We start from the raw sequence: 21,910 nt of genomic DNA on the forward strand, positions 1-21,910 counted from the left end.
TGTTACGTATTTAGTGCTCTTTTGATCAAAACTATGTTTTGAAATCAAAAATCTAGCTTCGTTATGGAATATATATATAGCTGAAACTTTGATGAGCTCTGAATTTTAATGTCTTGTGCGTTAACAATTATATCAGTTGTCATCGTTATTTAAAGCAGCACCTTTATCCTGTTTTTTTTTTTTTTTTTCATCAGAAAAACGACGATTTGAATAAATTCCTCAGATATTACGTTCACTCATTTCTGTTCTTGCTACTCCTCACTATTTGATGATATTGCATTAGTAAATTGTAACTGGATTACACTGCAACGAATCCAAAATTTCAACTTTTGAAAACCGCTGATTAAATATATATATATATATATATCTTACTAATATTATATATGCGAAAGTTTGTCTGTATGGATGTATGGATGTTTGTTACTCTTTCAAGCAAAAACTACTGAACGGATTTTGATGAAACTTTACAATAATATAGCTTATGCATCAGAATAACACATAGGGTAGTTTTCGTCCCGTTATGGGGGGCAAAACCCCCTTAGGGGGCAATAAAACAATTTTTGTATAAATTCTCTAATATTGGGATGAAAAAATACTTGCACATATTTACATTATATGTCCATCGAAAGCTCTGATTTTTCTGCTGAAGGTGGCACCTGTTCGAAATTTCTAAGTAGAATAAAAAACGAGTTACGAGCTTTTTAGATCCATGTTCGAAGGCTTTCCTCAACTCAATACAGTATTTAATGTATCATCTCAACTCCCTGTCGATAGCGACAATTGTTGTATTGTTGACTTTCTTTGCTTTTCGTGATTGTTCAAGGCTTTTCTCAAGTCAAATCTTGAAGTAAGATTTTTGCACAAAATTGGCAAATAATACATGATTTGGCTGATGATTTTCCATTTAAACGGAACTTCAATGTAATTAATGGTTTTTATTATTATTTATGCTGATTGAACACTTACTCATTATCCAAACAACCAGCAGATCGCCAAAATTTTTGCTGAAAGATTTCCGTAGCTGATGCATTTGGCAGTTTTTTCAACGTTGCTGTTTTTGAAGCCGAAGACTACGTCATAATGTTTCACAGCTTTCACCATGTAAACAAAATATCGCCAATCAAAGAATTTTCAAAAGACTTTTTTTACTGTGTTAAATAATCCAGCAACTAAATTAGGCAAATCCATTAACAGCACAAAAACTTCCATTAATTTTCCTTTTTGCACAATTTCAAACAATCACCAAATTTTATTACTTATTTTGGTAACATTTCGGATGAAACTGTTTAGCGCCATTTTATGGTGACCAAAAATATCTCAGCATCTGGCGACGATATCTCTGTAACGAAAATTAATATCATATCGTTTTACAAAGTTAGGAAAGAATGGGGGAGCATCATCGAAGGTACCCCGAAACGACTTTCGCAAATTCGGTAAAATCGCACCAAGAGCCACAATGATTGAAATTTCCCGAAACAACTAAAGCAAGTATAAGGGGATTACGAGCGCAGCTACTTTTTTTTAATCAATTCGTACTTCATTAGCCATACAGAGAAGGTTTTAGACTCCATGTTAAAAAAAAAGTATCAACAGATTAATCTTTTTAAACATGAGAAGATTAATTTCATGTTTTTTAAATTTGTATATGCTTAAATATAGTGCTTTCGTTTCTAAATCAATACTACTTTGTTCTTTATACTTATTGCTATTTTAGTTTTATGGGTAAGGAAGAAACTCGATTTTTAATCACGTCAAAAAGATGTGTTTTAAATTCTTTCACTTAAAACAGAAAACAAAAGCAAGTAACGATTTTTTCTAATAATTATTACTGACCCAGGCAACGCCGGGTATTTTTGCTAGTATATATATATATATATATATATATATATATATATATATATATATATATATATATATATATATATATATATATATATATATATATCACGTTTAAAAAATTTCTGAAGATTCTTTTTCGTTCTTCGGATTTTAATTTAGCATGCTTCCTTTACTTAAAGTCATTCAGCCTTTTTCGCTCGTCACTCATTTTCATTTCTTTCCGGGACTTAATATTAACAGAAAACAATTTTTAAATTTTAATAATGTAAAAACAATATAAGCGTCAATCGCTCAAGAAACCAGTACTGAATAAACATTAGTATAGCACTAAAAATCTAAGTGAAACTACAACTTTTCAAAGTCAACTTGCAACTTTTGGCCAAACGCAACAACACTTTCTGAAATCGACACCCACTTTTCGTCTTCACTTACTGTTTTACTATCTATTACCATAATTGAAAAACGTTTGATTTTCATACGTTATGTGAAAGTAATCATTATTAAATGACAAGGAAAAATTGTTTCTGTGGAAAAGGAAAGAGTTCTAATATTTTAGTATCAAGAATAACAAATTAATTTGAAAAAATGTGTGGTTAAAGCAAAATCTGTCGCCCCTGAAAATTTTGACGCCCTAGGCAGCTGCCTACTCTGCCTAATGTGAAATTGGGCCCTGCCGTTAAGGTATGACGGGTGAAAATTGCTTCTACATTTGAATGAAGCCATTGCCTGTTTGATGATATTTTGATGGTAGAAATTTTAACCCTAACAACAGTGGATGAACCCTAAAGGGCAATTCCACGGTGTCGGACGTAGAATTTGCATGAAATTTACCAATAAAGGTTCATATTTTTCAGAGTTAAAATGGATGAACTGAGCCAATTTTTTTCTCAATACTTATATATGTAGGAACAATATAAAAACTTATAGAATTTCTGAAAAAAATTCAAACTATAAATATTAAAAATAAAAAACCTCATGGTGTCGGACGTAGATGAAAGGGGAACTGAAAATTGACTTACGTTGAAAAAACCCAAGTTTCAGCTCAATGAACTGTTTTCAGATTTTTTGACTACTTGAATGTTGAAAAGTAAAGCTGAAATATAAATAATTTTTCGTTTTTCACCAAATTAATTCACGGATAAATAGCACAAAATTTTTTTTCCCTTGGTGTCGGACGTAGAATGTGCAAAGCAGACAACATCCGACATGAAATAAACATCTTAAAAAGCTGTTTAACTCTTAATTTGTTTATGGAATTATATATTGTGGTATTTTAAAGCATAAAAAAGGGGAAAATATGCGTAACAGGAGTCTGTGCAGAATTTTTCCCAGGGCTCCATTTTTTGTGAAAAACCAAATAATTTTGTGAAAATTGAAATCATTTGAAATTAAAATTTTATGCAAAAAGAATGTAGGGAGGGGGGGGGGGGGGGGGGTTCATGGCCCAAGTTATGTCATAGAACTTGTTTACAAGGAATGTTTTTCAAGACATTTCTTTGTTTTTCTGACAAAATATTATTCGTCTGGGTGTTCTTGAGGGATTTGGGGGGGGGGGGGGCAGGGGGATCTCATTGCTTTTGGGGAGATGGACACCCCTAATGTATCAATATCTGTATACCATTCCAGGAAATTTGTATTTTAATTTTAAGTCTTCACTCATAAAATAAGGAAAATACTATAACGAGAACAAGAGAGTATAGACGCATTTTGTCAAGTTTTTTTTTTTTACAATCTCTATGTGAACAACAAAAAACTCAATCTCTAGGGTGAAAAGAAATGAAGATTGATATGTAGAATTTTAATGAAGAAAAATCTAACTTATTAACAAATAATAAGAAATTTGGATGTTGGTTACAAATCGTTGAAAACGAAACTGAGCATTTCTAGGCACAAACAGGGCTGTTGCGAGTTCACCAAAAATACCTGAGAGTTTTTAAGTGAAAACTGGGGAAGGGACGAGTATTATTTTTGAACTGAGAACCCTAATGCTTCTGAAATATTCATAATTTTATACATAACTACTTTAATCGCTATTGATAAACATATGAGACTCATTTCTTATCTTCAGATATTTTCCCCAGTCAAAATATTGTGTATATGCTCTTTAAATTTATGTTATGTAAAATATAAATATAAATACATAATTAGGCATGAATAGCATGTGTGAATTATTTAATTTTACCAGGAATTTTCGTATACTTATAAACCTAGTTTCAGTTAGGAAAATATTGGTGTCGGACGTAGAAATTTTTCTGACCATTTATTTAAGCATAACTAGTTTTTTGAAATTTAATTTAAATGATTATTTTTAATTACATATAAAATCTTTATTTGCAGACAAAATATTTTGTAAAAATCTCCACTCAGTTTTACATAATATACAGCCAATTTGGTGTCGGACGTAGAATTACAAAAATGCCTTATAAGAAAAAATCCCTAAAAATTAAGTTTTTCAGTTAAACTACAATTTTTTTGTATATAACTCTTCTAGAGAGTTCTAAGAAGCATATTTTTGAGAGAATATTTGAAAAATGCGACAGTGCAAGTATCAAACAGCCTTTCCTAAGTCATATAAAAAAGTCACTCGTAAGAACATGATCATAACAACCTGATTTGAAGCCTCAGAACTCTAATTAATTTTGCTTTTGTTGCATATTTTTTGTTATTTCCATACACTTCAGATTCATCACCTTTCCATTGATACCAAAGTTGTGAGGAAAAGATTATTTTAAAATTCTGCCACCTTTTCCCCTTTTCTGTGGAATTGCCCTAAAGCGTTAATTGTTTTTGTTTCGTCCTTTTTTCTAAAATGAAAATCTCACCAGTAAAACAGTTTAGTTACCGGATTGAGTTCAGCCCAGTCACAATAAAGCCTTTCTCTGCATGTTAAACATTACCAAATCATATTATCAAATTATCATGCCGTGGCTCGAATTTCATTGTTGAAACACGCGGGCTACTAGTTTATCGGCTATTATTTATAAGAGGATTTAATTCATTTTTTAACACGCTTTTAATAGCTTAACTTGTATGTATGTATGTATGCATGTATGTATGTATGTATGTATGTATCTTGTAACGGAATCTTGCAGCTCAAATTTCGCCCACTTCCTGCTATCGGATTCTTTTGAAATTTGGCACGTGACCTCAGACCCGATGACAATGCAATATTCTATAATCAAATTAATTAATTAACTCTTTTAATTGTTTGTTTCCTCCAATTTTAATGAATATTTTCACATAAATCCAACAATGTGAAAAAGGAAAAATTAAAAAAAAAAATACATTAAAAATTGCTTGCAAAAATTATTTAAAAATATCTGCAAAAACCTTTAATTTTTCTGGATCAGACAAAATTTTTCCCATGTTACAAGGTAATTACAACATGAAATCTAATTGTTTTTAACTAATTTCATGCCAAAATTTAGGTGAACCTTCAATTGGAAATTCATTGCTGATCAGACTACTAATGAACAAAACGTTTATTCAAATGCATCTCAAATTTTCAAAGTAATATAAATATGATTTCCGCAAACATACATCGATGACTCACAGTAGCTTCCCATCAAGGTGCCCTTGTCTTAACTTTAAGATATTACCTCACACTCGTTTTATAAATAATTTCGTCGATTCATTTTTTACGAAAAGAAGTAATTGCAATTTTACCTGATAATTCTCCAACATACGACTAAAAAATAGAAAAATAAAATAATACTTTAAAAAACTCAACAAACACGCTTTCGTAGCAAAATGAACTAAAAAGTGAAAAATAATCTTTGGATGATAGTAGTTGATCAATCACTTAATTTTAATGTAATACAAAAAAGCGTGGGGGTCTTCTTATCAGTTGTCTTGAATTTCTTCCATTTGTTGTCCAAGCAAAAATGTAAATAGACAGCACCCCACGCTTTTTTGTATTAAAATTAAAATTAAGTGATTGATCAACTACTATCATCCAAAGATTATTTTTCAATTTTTAGTTCATTTTGCTACGAAAGCGTGTTTTTTGAGTTTTTTAAACTATTATTTTATTTGAATACTATTTCAATTCTTGTATACCTATTCATACATATTACTCTTATTCTAACAGCATTTGAAGGATTGCCTCGACAAGCTCGCCATCTACGACGCCGTATGGATCCTCTCCAAAGAAGAGACCTTCTACCAGGTCTTCTTTCCGTGCGAAGGTCCCGGCATGGAGTGCGACTTCGTCCTGCAGTCCATACAGAACAGGGGCATAGGAGCGAAAGGACTATCCACAGTAGGGTAAAGTTTATTCCGTGCCATCTGTTACAATTACTGAAATATAGTGTGGCCAGCATGTATAAAGATGTGTGTATATTTCGCTTACCAGGATAAGGCACTTGGCTCCGCCCTCGTCGCGTGACATCCAACGATTCTATTTCGTTGCTTTTGGAAGAAGGATTATGATACCTGCATTCTCGCGACAAAAACAGCAGTTTTAAAAATGTAAGAATAAAGAAAGTAACAACAGACAAGTGATGCAAGTGACATAGAGGATGCTAACCAGGAAACCACACATTTTAAGTAATAATGAAAGAAGTTTTAAATGGTCACATTCGAAAGAGCATATTTAGACAATTTTTGACCATGAACTGTGTGCCCTAATCCCCTCGATTTCGAGATATGAGGTCTTAAAATCTGCCGAAATCTCAAGAAAAGTAGCCAAATTTAAAGACTTGGCAACAAATTTAAAACACCGCGTTATTTCATCGTCTGAAGCTTGCAAGGCATCTCATTTCCATTTTGGATCAGCTGCAAAGCGTAAGAAAAATGTTTTGCATTAATACTTTACTTGTGTGTGCTAAATTAAAGAATCGCCATCAAGCCTATGAAGTGGAAATTAGAAAGTTTTATTCAAAGGAACGACAACTTTACAACGAAATTAAACGTAAATTTTGGAATTTCATTCGTGATAATAATACATTTCAGAATATTACTGTATTTTAAGTGTGTTCAGTGAATTATTAATGAAATATGTTGTAAGTATTTCTTAATAATCAGAGAGAATTACTGAATAAGTACAAAAAAACAGGGTAATTTTAGCTCATACAGTACATAGATAATAAAATGGATAGTCTTTGATTCTGAAATAAAATGGTCATGGATTTTGTTATCAGTTCTTGATTTTTTTTAAAGTTATTATCAACACATGAAGTTTTACTGTCTGAGCACTGTGAGGAAAAATATTTAATTTTTACATTAAAATGGAAAAAAAAATTAAATTCTAAAGTGAAAACAAAGGACAGTAAGTCAATACTATGCATTTCAAAATTATCGATATCGAAAATTACATCATGGATAGAGGGAAATATATAAGGATATATATTTTTTCTTTTTCTTAAAAACTATTAATATAGTCGACGTTCTTTATAACAACCGCTGTTATCCGAACAAAACCTACCACTACAGGTAAAAGTGACTATAACGTAAATGCACAACATATTGCATGTTATTTATTTATTTTTAAAAATATTGGAATAACTTGTAGACGTTTTGTTTCAATGAAACTACAATAACTTATTCATTTCCAGATTAGTGCACCACAAGTACAAGTCTGGGTTATAACAAACTCGGTCACCTCCATTTGAAATTGAAACACCTTGCAATTTTGCTTTTCAGAGGTGTTTGACCGCTGCAATATATTTTTATCAGACTTAAATTGAAGAAATATGTCAGAGTCAGTATTATATTTTTTTCCCTTTCGATTGGCTTCTTTTATTTTTATTTTACTATAACTATAATAAGAAATAATTGAACTATACAGGGTGAGTTTGATCGAATCTGCCATACGAAAGGGAGTGATAGGAGAGCTCAAGCGGAGTGTAAAACCACCCATTGCCATGTCCAATCCTGAACCGTAACCGAGTTATGGTAGATATAAGAAAAATGAGTAAAAAACAAAACGCTGAGAAAACGACCGATTTCTGAAATTCCTGTAAAACTTACACACAAAATGAGCACATATTTAGAAAGAACAGACTAAATCCTACAAAATGACATTTTTTTCATTAAAATAGTCGCATTTTACAGCGAGCCACAAGCTTTGAAACATTGGGCACACACAGATTTGAAATGGTGAAAACATTTTCAATCGAAATGTTCAAGAACAACCGTATGAGCTACAATTGGGTTAATCTACTAAAAATTGACCCATTTCACTAACTTTCAGATGATACAACAACAAACCATATTGGGCTTTAAGTTAGCAGACATTCAAGCTTTTGTTTGAAACAGTGTAAAAATCAGTAGTATTTGAAAAAGGAAAAACAGCAAAGAGTCGAACTTTTCCGTTTTAAATTTTCTGTTTCTCGTAAGCATGTTGCTTTCTTTAAGAAAATGATATTTTTATATAAAAATAATAGTTTTAACATTTTATAAAATGAAAAAAACACAAAAAATAACAATAAGTAGAAATAAAAGGAGAATTATTTTCCCGTGCTTTTCACAAAGAAAAATCAATAATAAAAAAGTTACACTAATAAAAATGAGTACATTTAATCATTTTTCAAAATTTACAACAGATGCAATAACCGTTTCTGAAAGTGAATTTTCATTTCTTAATTTCTCTACTGTTCCATCAAGCCGGTTGCTCAATTCCTGTAAACTGGCTACTGCTACTTTGTAAACTTCTTGTTTTAAGAATTTCCAATCAAAGAAGTTCACTTGAGTCAGGTCGGGCCAAGGAATGAGGATCGTACGACCAACCCATTGGGGATACTGTTTAGTCAGAAAATCCAGAACGGCATTTGCAGAATGTGTAGGGGCTCCATGGTGTTGAAAAATAATTTCCGCTCTCTCTGGAACATGAATGGCATCAAGTAAGCGAGGCAAATGATGTTCAATGAACTCTAAATATGTGTTTCCTGTTAGGCTACTTCGAAACTCATACGAACCAATCAAATGATCTCCAATTACGCCAAACCAAACATTTAAGCTGAATCAAATTTGGAACGATGAGCTTCGGGTTGAAAAAGGAGTATGTTCAGCATGCTGACACTGACACCAGTTTTGCAAATTTATGATGCTCCTTCTAGTGAACAACGACTCATCTGTCCCCAGTATCTTTCTTAGAAAATGGTGTTCTTCAGTGTCTCGGGCTAGTAGCCATCACTAAAAGGTTACCCGCTTTTCTTAGTCTGAATTGCGCAATTCTTGTACTTGCGTGAAATGGTAACGGTGACACTTGTTTTGGTGCAATGTTTTCATAACTTTACTTTGTGAAAGCCCACCTTCTCTGCCAATCGTGCGCGAGCTCACATTTGGCTTTTCCACTACTTGGTCCAACACATACTTCTCAACATCAGCTGAACTGTGATCCTGGCCCCTTTCCTGTTCCAGAGAAAGCGGAAATCATTTTCCAACACGATGGAACCCCTACATATTCTTCAAATGCCGTTCGGGATTTTCGGACTGAACAGTATCCCCAATGGGTTGATCGAACGGGCCTCAGTCCTTGGCCACCTAGACCACCAAACTTGACTCCAGTGGACTTCTTTGTTTGGAGATTCTTAAAACAAGAAGTTAACAAAGCAGAAATAGCCAGCTTGCAGGAATTGAGCAACCGGCTTGATGGAAGAGTAGTGAAACTTGAAATTTCACTTAGGGCAACGGTTGTTTTCGTTAGCAAAAAGGCAAGCGCATGTATCAGTTGTGGCGGTGACCAATTTCAGCATCTGTTGAAAATTTTGAAGATAGATTAAATGCACTCATTGATGTTAGTGTAACTTTTTTATTGTTTATTTTCCTTTGTGAAAAGCACGGGAAAGTAATGCTTCTTTTATTTCTACTTATTGTTATCTCGTGTTTTTTCACTTAATAAAATGTTAAAACTGTTATTTTGTATAAAATATCATTTTCTTAAACAAAGAAAGCAAAATGCTTTCGTGGACCAGAAAGTTTAAAATGGAAAGGTTCGACTTTTCGCTGGTTTTCCTTTTTCAACTAATGCAGATTTTTACACTGTTTCAAACAAAAACCTCAATTTCTGCTGAACTTGAAGCCCAGTGTGATTTGCTGTTGTATCATCTGAAAGCTAGTGAAACGGGCCAGTTTTTAGTAGATTTGCCCGATTGTTGCTCATTTGGTTGTTTTTGAAAATGTCGATTGAAAACTTTGGCACCATTTCAAATCTGAGTGAGTCCAACGCTTCAAATCTTGTAGCTCGATGTGAAATGAGACTATTTTGATGGGAAAAGTATCCTTTTGTAGGATTTAGTCTGTTCTTTTTAAATATGTACTTATTTTGTGTGTAAGTCCTACAGGAATTTCGGAAATCGGTCATTTTTTAGAATTTTGTTTTTTTACTTTTTCCTTACATCTACCCTGACTCGGTTACGGTTACGGATTGGATACAACAATGGGTTGTTCTATGCTCCACTTGTGCTCTTCTATCACCCCCTTTCATATGGAAGATTCACTCAAATTCACCCTGTATTACATCATTAATATTGTAATTAACACTTAAAGTACTAAAGTAAAATCTATTTAAAATATACTAAAATTATACTAAAATGCAAAAATATACTTTTATCTGGCTCGTCTCTTCAAAATTTTACTGGGAAAAGGCTCAATTCTACCGTTGGAAGCTAAAACGCAGTATCCGAAGAAATTAACTTTCGAGATGTTTGAAGAAACGCTTTTCGGATTCCCCATAAAAAGAAACGTTGGAACATAAAGTTCTTTTCGTGCTTAATTTTCAACGGAAACTAAAGAAGCAAGCTTGTACCCTAAACGGCGATTCTCGAAAAAATGTCCCCTGCATAGCGTTAACTTTTTTATTTTGTTCAAGTAACTTTAAATTAAATATGAGATTAACTGTTATGCTTTGATAGTATATGAAAGCATTGGGTGTTCTTTTTTAGAGGTATATAACTTTAAGTCGGGAACACTGATCTGTGGGCCATTTTGATAGTTGCCACTTGTTTTGTGTTTAGTTTGGTTTGCCGTTTCATCACGAATAGACAACAGGGCGGTGCAACATGCCACACAGCGCGTGTCACAATTGATTTATTGAAGAAACTTCGGTGAACGAATAATTTCGCTTAATGAACCCGTGAATTGACCTGCAAGATCATGCGATTTAACTACGTTGGACTATTTTTTGTGGGGCTGTGTGAAGTCTCAGGTCTACACCGATAAGCCACAGACGATTGACACCTTGGACGAGAACTTTCGCCACATATCACTCACATACGGCCCCCATTGCTGCAAAAAGTGATAGAAAGTTGGACTTCCCGATTAAACTTTCTCCAAGCCAGCCGAAGTGGCCATATACTAGAAATCACATTTAAATAAAAATGGCAAAGAATCATTTTTCGAATACAGCGAAATTCATGGCAATTTACATCATTTAACGGTGTTTCATTTGAACCTAAAGTTCTATACCTCTAAAAAAACACCCTTTATTATTCCCCAATAGCATTACTTTTGGAAGGCTTTCGTTAGCAGGAAAAAATAAAAAACTTACTACCAAACGGCACGAACTTGAGGGTCACGCATTTGGACAAAATCCTAGATATAGGTCAATTCCCACTAGGTATGAGCGAAGGTAAAGCGGTTTGACTGCATAGGCCCTAGTTCGGCTGCAACGGAGGTCAGAAATTGATAATTTGGACCCAGGATGCAACGGAGTTTCCTTTAAAATTACCATTTTTATCCATTTTTCTGTTACTGTTCTGCAGTATGAGCCATTTGCATGCTTACCTTCACATTATGTTGGATACTAATTTTTAATAAGCGGTTCTCGAATTAAAATTGGTTACTACTTTTAACTTCGATAACTTGAATGTCAAAATAACATAGTTACAGGATATTTATCGTTTACAAATGAAAAACTAATTATTTTCGTTTTATATTAATCGTGTGCTAGTAAAAAGTATTTATCGTTTGCTGATAAAAACATTTACTTTTACTTTAACTGGATATTTATCGTCTGCTATCGAAGATACCCCATATTGATAAGCAAAAATGGGAGAGGAGAGAAAACTCTGATTTATTGCACATGGTACACACACAAAAAAGAAAAATATACAAGATTGTTTCGACTTTTCAAATAACTTAGATAGTGCTCATAAATAAATACGTGTTCTCCCTAAACAAAAGATGCCATTGGGAGATTGAACATAGTGTCGAAGTCTGAAATTCCAATGGAAACGCCATTGCAGTTCTAGGGCCAAACTAGCAACTTTGGGCCCTCGTTGCAGCCAAATCAGGCCCTATGCAGTCAAACCGCTTTACCTGAGTCCATACCTAGTGAGAATGGACCTATATCTAGAATTTTGTCAAAATCCGTGACCCTCAAGATCGTGCCGTTTGGTCGTTAGCATTATGCACGAGACATTTTTTCGAGAATCGCCCTAAAGCTGATGCGCAAGAGATAACAAAAAAAAAAGAAAAGAAAAAGAAAAATGAAAAATTTGCAGACATTAATTACGCTTTATCTTCTCACGGCAAATGTTTATTCTATCGAAAAGCAACAAAAACCACACATACATACACATTGCTATAGTTGAAAAAAAGTTTGGTGGAACTCACCTTAGGGTTTAGGGGACTCGCCAAAAGAGAGAGAGAGAGAGAAAGCGAGTTTGAAATCAATTTACATTATATTTGCATTTTTTTACAATAAAAACCCCCCCAAATATTTCGGGTGGCGGCGTTCCCCTACGTCCTTCTTTCCAACTATACTGTACTTTTGCAAGTACGTGAAAAGCAGAAGTGCCTATTTCTTTTAAGAGCGGTAGTGCTCCCATTTCCCAAAAACTGGAAGGCGCCACAAAACAGTCACCCCCTAGACGAGAGAAAAATACCCCTAAAAACTTTAATGGAGCAGTCTGTGGCACTCCCCCCCCCCCCCCCCCGGTAGCTACCTCCCGAGTACAGACTTTACTTAAAGCATCTTTCACGCAGTTTCGTAAAAACCAAAAATGGCAATGAGATGTCTTGTCATATGCAGCTGTTGAATTCACGCCGTACATTCCATTCCTGAACGGTACTGGCGAAATTTGGCGACTTTACTTAAAATTTCGGCATACTTTAAGACCTCGTATTTCTATAACGAGGCCACGAGGACATATAATTTTTGTGCCATAAACATATTTTACGATGCTCTTCCAAATGTTACCCATTTTGATTTTTTCCGAATTTCCTTGATCGTGCGGTTACCTGGTAAGACTTTTTTTGCACATTTAAATGCACACTATTCACCATAATCAAGGTTGTCCCATTTACTAGGACGGAAGTATGTTCATAGTTCACCGCAGAGTTAAAATGGACTCTGCGTTCGAGAAGGCGGAGCGAAGTGCTATTTCGTTGTGAACGCACAATCTTAGTGTACTTAGATGCGTCCCAGAGCAAATTAAAGCAATTAAAAAGTGTTATTATAGTTTGTAGGGTATTTAGTTTGGATAAGATATATAAAGTAGACCGAAAGTGGACGTACTTCCCCTCCCCCTCCTTTTCAACATTACGTTTTCTATGGTTGAATGTTTGTTATACACAGTTGACAGAATGCAGAAAAATAACCAAAAAGGAAAATTTTTAAATCTCCCGATTACACTAAAAGAGTCAAAACAAATACCAGAATTTTATTTGTTTATATTCGAGAAAAAAATGGCCACAGATCTTTCTTCTCAATGATTTTCTTCACCGCTACAAATTTTAATAAAAGCATTGTTCAACAATAACCGTGATCAACAATAAATTTCTAATTGAAGGCTTACCTACCTTTTAGTTATTATTCATGTTCTAATTACCTTGGAACATTGGAACAAATTTTATATGATGTAGAAAAATCAGGGGTTTCTATGGATATATTTTTATACCTTTTGCGAGCATTTTTTTGCCTTGATATTAGAAAAATGCCGTTTTTGGGTCATGAAAATTCGAACTGTTCGGCACTTTTTTGGCATTCGAAAACCCCTTTATGTTCCTTCTCGGGTGCCCAAGTACTTCCCTGCCAAGATCCGAACGTAATCTTCGGAATCTCCGAGATCCGAACGTAAATCGTGGATTTGTGTAAGGAACATACATATACGTTACATACACATACGTTCTCTTGTTTTATTTATATAGATTTCTTTTATATGTATTTAATTACGAGACGTTCATTCGCTAATCGGTCTACCCTATCTGAGAATTGTTTTTCGCAAAATTTTAAAATATCTTTCTCTTTCCAGAATTATGCCCTGCGATGTATTTTACCGGGATTATGGCGAAGATGAAGGAGTGGAAGGAGAAGACGAAGAAAACGAAGGGTCAGTGACATTCAATTCATCTTCAGCTCTCCTCTGCCGTGGGAAGGTAAAGCGCAGTATCTGCAGAAACGAGTTTTTGAGATATTCGATGAAACGCGCTTTAGGATTCTATATCAACGATTGGGAAATGTTTGGAGTTGACGTTTTTTTCGTGCTTTAGTTTCAGCCGGAACCAAATAACCAACCTTGTGTAATAAACCTTAATTACAACAGATGACAAAAATGCAAAATAAATAAATAAATAAATAGATAAAATTTAAGAAAAAATTTAAATGAAAAATTTGCAGTTGCTGCGATGTACCTTCCCATGCAGTCTTTCTCTCTTTTGTGTTTACTTTTCGTAAAAAGAGAAAAAATTACATGCTGGTAGTTATCAAAATAATGGAAACACCTGTGAATAAAACATTTACGAATGCGTTTCGTAAGTAACAAAGAATAAAACTAGATGTCTGGTTTTTTATAAATAGCAATGTATGTATTCTGGTAGTATATCGTGGTTTAGCGGAAGTTCTGGAAGTCCTGGAATTTTTTCAAGCTCATGAAATGTTGGAAATCTCAAATTTTTAAAGCGGTCAAATTGTTGGAGCGCGTCTAGCTGGAGTTAGTGTAACTGAAACATTTAAACTTTTTGGCGTTTCTAGAGGTACAGTATCTTAAGTCATGACAGCATACACACAGCGCGGTAAGACAAGTTCGGCAAATAGTCCAGTCAAATTAGGTCGAAAAAGGGCCGAACCCGGACATTCAAAAAAAAAAAAAGAATGTGCACCTATGCCAAATTGTTCAGTATCACGAGGAGATAACGTACCAAAAATTCCCAAGAGTTTGAGCGTCGGGTTTGGGAGTTATAGGGGGGCAAAGAGGGGGCTCAAAATGCAGATTATTGCTTTATTTCAGCTGTATTTCCAACACTATTCGTTTTCATGAAAGGGTAATTGAATAAAAGTTAAATATGGAACAAATTACAAACACTGCAAGTACTATTTTTACACACATCCGTCATTAAGGGAGGGGGGGGGATTGACCCCCTCCCGCCTCCCCTCCTGATTTTGAGATATATACATTGTACAAATGTAAAAGTTTCATTACAGGTATTTTATTGTTTTTTTTATGACATTTTCGAGTGTATTCCCTTTGCCCCCCCCCCCTCTCATGAGTAAATAAAATGACTGGCCTAATCATACGTATCTCAATCCAAAATAACGTTGACACTTATTTGTTCATCGAATAAGAAATACATTTCGAAGTGCATTCTCTTTGGATTTTTTAGAGCTGTGCTATAGAATATGAAATTTCATAAATTCATTTTTGCCGATGGATATTATACTAAGAAACTTAATAGTAATCCTATAGTTGAAGTGTTATTTATTTAATTTTTTTTTCGGTTTTAAGTTAAAATGGCGTAAAGATGGCATTGAGATTTAATTCTACTGTACGCAGGCTCGAATCTATGTACCCGCAGACCCGGAGGTGCGGAGGTCTGTTGGGGAAGGGAGAGTTCAGACCACATAGGTGGTTCCATATGGCCTAAGAAACCAAAAAACTTTAAGAAACTAAATAAAAACCAATACTTCAAATTTAAAAGCTGAAAATGTTTTTGTAATATTTAAGTAAAAATTTGAGAAACTATAGAAACTTAATGCATAGTATTACTTATGAACTTTAGCGAGTCTTAATGAATAAAAATAGCTTAACAGGAGTCACCAAGTTGTTAATTTGAAACAAATTCTTTTTAATAATAAAATAATATACTATGCACAGAAATAATCATTAAGAATCCTCAAAGTTTTAAAACATAAAAACGAAAGCACACATACAAACACATCGGTTCTAAAAGTTTGAAGGACAAAAACAGAAAGAAAATTAGGTGGTCTAACGATTGCAGTTTTGCATTGTACTGCTCTGTACGTCTGTTTTTAGGTCTCAGTGTGAATCGGATGTCGGAATGAATGTTGAATGTATAGAAAAGGGGGTAGTTTTCTGAAATCCGAAAGGTAAGACGTTGCGCCTTAAGCGAAGGACTTGATTACCAAAAAGGCTCGGGAAGCTAAAGCTCCACCTCATAATTTTCAGGGAGCCCAAAAATTACTGAAACTGCTTTGAAATTCCAGATTCAGCTTTTAAAGGTACTGCAAGCATTAGAAGTAGTTCGATCAAATTTGGCCGTACAATGCATTTCATAAAAATTTTGTGACAGGACAAATCTGTTTCAGCAACTAACCACCCTTTATTGTTTAGAATTTCAGTGAAAACGTATGTAATTTACAAAAATTCTATCTGTCGGGTAGGAGGAGAGGGGCCTGCTTAAAGTCTTATAAAAATAATTTGTGTTTTCTCTTCACTTTGTAGATTAGCCGCTTCTATTTCTATAACCTCTGTTGAGTGCAGAAAAAATGTAAATGCACCATATAAAAGAACTCATTTAAACGATGTTTGTTTTGATTTTCAAGAGTAATTTTTGGCATTTTTCAAGTTTGAATTGCTTTTTTTCCTTGGAACATTTTCAAAAGTAAAAACTAAGACTTTTGCTTCCAAATGTATATATAATATGTTATGTTTCTGAAAAAGTTTAGGAAAAAATTACAAACATTTTACTTTAATTTAAAAAAGGAATGGAATTTTTTTAAAACCTTTTGTTTTTGGCAAGAGCAAAGATTATACTTGCAAATCCCCCCCCCCCTCCCTTCCTGTGGTTGAAATACTGACAAGTATGTCACTAGCGGTGCTGCTTCGGTTCTAAAAGTAGCCATCAATTTTTGACACTTAGATTCGTCTGTTAATATCTTTTTACATTTCAATCCGACCCGCTTCTGTTCTGCTTGGGGACATAACATAAACATATTTTCTGTTTACTTCAAGAAAAATGTAGGTTTTCACTTTTGAACTTGCATTTCCATCAACGTACTATTTTAAAAGAATGTAAAAACTTTTTTGTCTCCAAATTAAAATACTTCTGTGAATGTTTTGCTTACAAATGAAATTGAAGAACAAAATTAAATTGTTAAAAAAGCCGCATTGCGGTACATTCCTCCGTGGTCCTAAAAAATTTGTCCTGAATGTATGACTATAATGTTAGCAAAAGAAAAATTAGCTAAAATGGCAGAAAATGTAGAACGTGAAATAAAATCGGAAAAAAAAGTGATATACTAAATGGTTTTTGTCACAAGCATATAATTCCCATTATTGAAATTATGAAATTCTAAGTAAGAAGTTAAACGTCATTCATACAAAATCCAGCGTCTTATAAACTCAGCCAATGAAGAGTTAAATATGTGGTTTAATCAATTAATAACCAGGAAATTAAAACCTTTTATGAAATTTTGAAGACTGAATAATAAGGAAGTAAAGTATTTCAATTATCAAAAGTAAACATTTTTGAACAAATCGTTCAAATTACGGAAACACATGGTGAGGAACAAGACACAATGCTAAAAACAACATGAAACCTAAATCTGGATCATGTTTTTAAAGAACTTCCCTGAATTCAATTTAATCTGGTATAATATTTGGCAGAAATAGAAATTGAAATGTCTGAGAAACACGTCAAAAATTTGTATTTTGACCCGATTAAGCACGTTATTTCATTAACAGCGGGGGGGGGGGGGGAAGCAAAGGGAATGTACTCAAAAAATGTTATTTTAAAAACAATAAAACACGAGCAAGGAAACTTTTTCATTTGGAACATGTATACCTCGGAAAATACTTAAGAGGTATACATTGAAAATGTATACCTCAAAAAGGGGGGGGGGGAATCCCCCCCCCCATTTTTGAGGGATCAGATCTTTGCAAATTGTACAGATCTTTGCAAAAAATATTACTTGTAACATTAGTTATATGTACCATATTCAACTTTTATTCAATTACCCTTTCATGAAAAGGAATAGTGTTGAAGATACAGTTGAAATAAAGCAATAATATCTGCATTTTGAGCCCCCTCTTTTGCCCCCCTGTAACTCCCAAACCCGACGCTCAAACTCTTGGGACTTTTTGGTTCGTTATCTCCTCATGCTACTGAACATCTTGGTATAGGTGCACATTCTTTTTTTTTTTAATGTCCGGGTCATGACCAAATTTGACTGGACTAAAAGCGAAATAGTGGACGGAAAGAGAAGCTCAGGGGAAAAAAAACTCGACGGGTATTGAAGTGCATTTTAGAGTCGAATAAGCGAACAGCAGCAGCAAAAGTGACCACAGAACTCAATCACCATCTGTATTCACTAGTGTGAGTGATTACACACACACACACACACACAGTTAGAAGACTACCTTTATAAACAGAAAATTTACGGCAGAGTAGCGATTCACAAATTTTTTTCCAAGTGTTTCCACTATTTTGATAACTACCTGTATAATGCAGTGAGAAGCAATGGGATGTAAGTGAACATTTTCAAGTTTTGAAGTAAAACGTGTTTAAAGATAACATCCTAGGTAGGCTTTCATTGATTTTTTTTTCTAAATCATGCTGTATAGCAGCAATTACCAGAGCTACTAGTACCATCTCTTATCCCAAGACAGAGTAGAGGTTCACCTACCATGTGTACTGGTTATCTCCAAATTTTTAATTTTGCCACTTACATCCCTTTGCTTCTCACTGCCTTATGTGCGTTAAATTTAAATGCATGTGCTTATAAGCATGTTTTCTCTATGATATTTTTAAAGCAAACGCTTTATTCCTTGCTAGCTTACTAGCGGTACCCGCACGCCTTCGCCCGTGGTAGAACATTTAAGGCCATCAGGTTCGTCTGTATATTTACAAGCAACTTTATGCGTATAGTAATATTTTACTATACGCATTATCACTTAAAAATCAATCAAAACAACTACCAGTTGATTACCCCCCCCCCCCCCCCCATTACGGCAACATTTTTTTTTTATTTTAAGAAAAATGCCAAAGAAAACAAACATATGGTTGTATGTTTTCATGCACGCTTGCCACAGAATTTGGCCCATCATTTTCGACTTCAAAATTTTCGAGAGATTTATAAGTAGTCGTCAAATTTTCGACTATTTATGGCGTCACTTCCGTCCCTTTACTTATGTGATTTTACTTCCAATGTAAGTTGAAATCTTTTCTTTTCACCCGGCCAAAAGTAGTATAACTTTGAGATTTATGAACTTCAAAAGAGATTTTTTTGTTTATTGAATTAAAATTAGTTAAAAACAGTTCGTTTAGTAGGAAATGTAATCTTTGATGTCAGTGCATCAATTAAATATAAATCCTGGAATTAGCTTAAATTAAAAATGTTTTTATTATTTGAAAAGATATGTTAACATTTTAAGTATCGCAAAAACAAACGAGCTGATGTGTGCATCACATGACTTCCTTTTTACTCCAATTTAACGTCATTTCCCCGCTATTGGCATTTTTAATGTGATTCAATAGTTTACTCTCTAAATATCTCCAACAGTGGCCAAATTAAAACAAGATTTAAAAAAAAAAATCGCCAAATTTGTCGCCAAGATGGCGAAAAAAACTTGGCGATCAAAATACTGTTGATATATCGCCAATTGTCCCCCAAATAATTGTAATACCACTTGAGTTTAAAACAAAATTAACAATGATTCCTCCCCCCAAAAAAGGAACAAAAGACCCCTTTAGAAACACCCCGAATGCAACCAAAAAGAGAGATGTGCACAACTAGAACCCACAAGGGGTCTACGTACCGAATTTCAACTTTCTAGGACATACCATTCTTGAGTCATACGACATACATACGCACACACAGAAGTCACGAGAAAACTCGTTGTAATTAACTCGGGAATCGTCAAAATGGATATTTCGCGTGTCTATACGTTCTTAGGCACTTATCCTCGTGTGGTTGAGTCGGGGAAAAAAAAAAAAAACTCAATTTTCATTCGGGGGTGAGTAAAATGGAAATTAAGGTCGATTTTTGAGTGAAATTGTTTTTTGCGAATACAATACTTCCTTTTTTGTAAAAGGAAGTAAAAATAATAAAAAAACGAAAGGCAAACGACAAAGGTCTAAAAGACATAGCCATGACAACAACACAAACGTTAGTTTTAGTTGCGAAAATTAATTCCATTTAACTTTTGATTTTTAATTTTATTCTCTTGCTTTACAATTCTTACAGCTCTCCTAATGCTCGTATAAACTAACTTTCATCTTACGCAGAAAATTCGAAACTCTCGAATGACCTAAAACGTAAAAATCGTATGAAATATTTCTCTTCCATATTGTCAAATTCATGTGGAAAAAGAATTTAAAATTTTAATAGAAAATAGATCAAAATCAAATACTCGAAAAACGTTTCTAGGTGCTCACCCCCATGCTACAAACTAGTTTTGTGCCAAATTTCATGAAAATGAGCCTAACAGCCTAGATCCTACGCGTGTCACCGACATCAGAACAGGCATAAAAGCTTTCTGCTTTATTATATTAGTATAGATTAAATATTAGTTTAAAAATATTTTTCGAAAAAAAACAGTATTGAGGTATGATGTAACAGGAAAATTCCACGAAAAAGCAGACGTCTCACACGTGACAGCTTTTATATTTAATCTCAAAACCGTGAAAAAAAGCCCCCCCCCCCCCAGAAATCACAAAATACTGTCTGACCACCGACGAGATGGAAAGGCGCATATCCGGTTTAAAGGCGGAAATGGACCCATAGCTTCGGAGAATATATTGCTAGAATTGAGAGCTCTAAGCTGATGTCCAAAAGGATGTCCCGCACGTGGCAGGTTAACTCCATTTAAAATATTATAATTCAAAAGGAAATGAAAAAAAAAAAAAAAAAAAAATTCCCAGCCAATCGCAAAAGAAAGTACTTTCACTATAGTTGGGGCAACCTAAACTGGCAGCGTCGTAATCCTAGGATTATAATCTGTGTAGCCTTCATCTTGCTTCCAGGTTTGGGTTCCCCCAACTATAGGTCAACGACTTTTAAACTTTCATCCCTTATTAATTTGCATAAACATAAAAATATAAGGAAAAGTTAGTACAAATTGTCCCACACATGGTGCTGGAATTCCCCAATAAAGCAAGTAGGAGAGAGGAGTCCGGCGGAATGGGACGGCTGCATTCATGCCGTAATGTGAAAAAATATTTCTAGATTGTCCAGTAGATGTATAAGAGATTAGAATCAAGCAAAAGGTTTAAGCTGCTACATCTACTAGACAAAATATATTTTTTAAAATATTTTTTTTTTTTTTTTGGACGTAAATGCAACTGTCTCATTCCTCTCGACTCTCCCCTAATTACGTTTTAGCTTCGTGTTAATTTTAAGTGTACTGATGTATGTTTGTCATACATAGTTTGAAACTTGATTCATTAAGCAGTAGAGTCTCAAAAACTTGGCACTCGATAACGCTGCAGAATGCAGAAAACTTTGTCACACCCTGGCAGGACGAAAAAAACCCGCGCAAAAATCATATGCGCGCATTCCCGATAGTCCAGCATTTTCATAAACCTGACAACTTTTCAATCCACATTTTAGGCCGAGTTTTCTGGACTCAACTTTATTCCTATTTTATCTTTCTCACTATGTACCATTTTTGATATGAGTTTAAGGAGTTTAAAGGTCAATTCCTACTAATTACTTTTTTGTTTCCTTTCTTAGAGGAGAGGAACAAGCTACAGAGAAGAAACAGAAAGGTTTTAAAGCGATGCAGAAAGAATTTCTGAAATCTGTTACAGCTCGTTTAACTGTTGCTCAGGTAAGATTCAGATCAGTGGTAGGAAAAACTACTTTTTTTTTTGTAGCAAACTACAGCTTTAACTAATTTTTTCAAAATGTACTAACTACGAACTACTTTTGAAATTTAGCCGCTACTTC

At 34.1% G+C, this 21,910-nt stretch overlaps 1 protein-coding gene across 1 annotated transcript in view; it reads left to right on the top strand.

Annotated features, from left to right (window-relative positions):
• Positions 1-21,910, top strand: part of LOC129216098 (uncharacterized) — a 147,673-nt gene that overhangs the window by 91,094 nt on the left and 34,669 nt on the right. The window contains exons 3-5 of the mRNA XM_054850251.1: positions 5,930-6,105; positions 14,037-14,114; positions 21,695-21,791. Coding sequence (XP_054706226.1) covers positions 5,930-6,105; positions 14,037-14,114; positions 21,695-21,791 — 351 coding nt within the window. The remainder of the gene's footprint in view (positions 1-5,929; positions 6,106-14,036; positions 14,115-21,694; positions 21,792-21,910) is intronic.

This window comes from Uloborus diversus, chromosome 2 (assembly GCF_026930045.1).
Source record: "Uloborus diversus isolate 005 chromosome 2, Udiv.v.3.1, whole genome shotgun sequence".
Taxonomy (NCBI): domain Eukaryota; kingdom Metazoa; phylum Arthropoda; class Arachnida; order Araneae; family Uloboridae; genus Uloborus; species Uloborus diversus.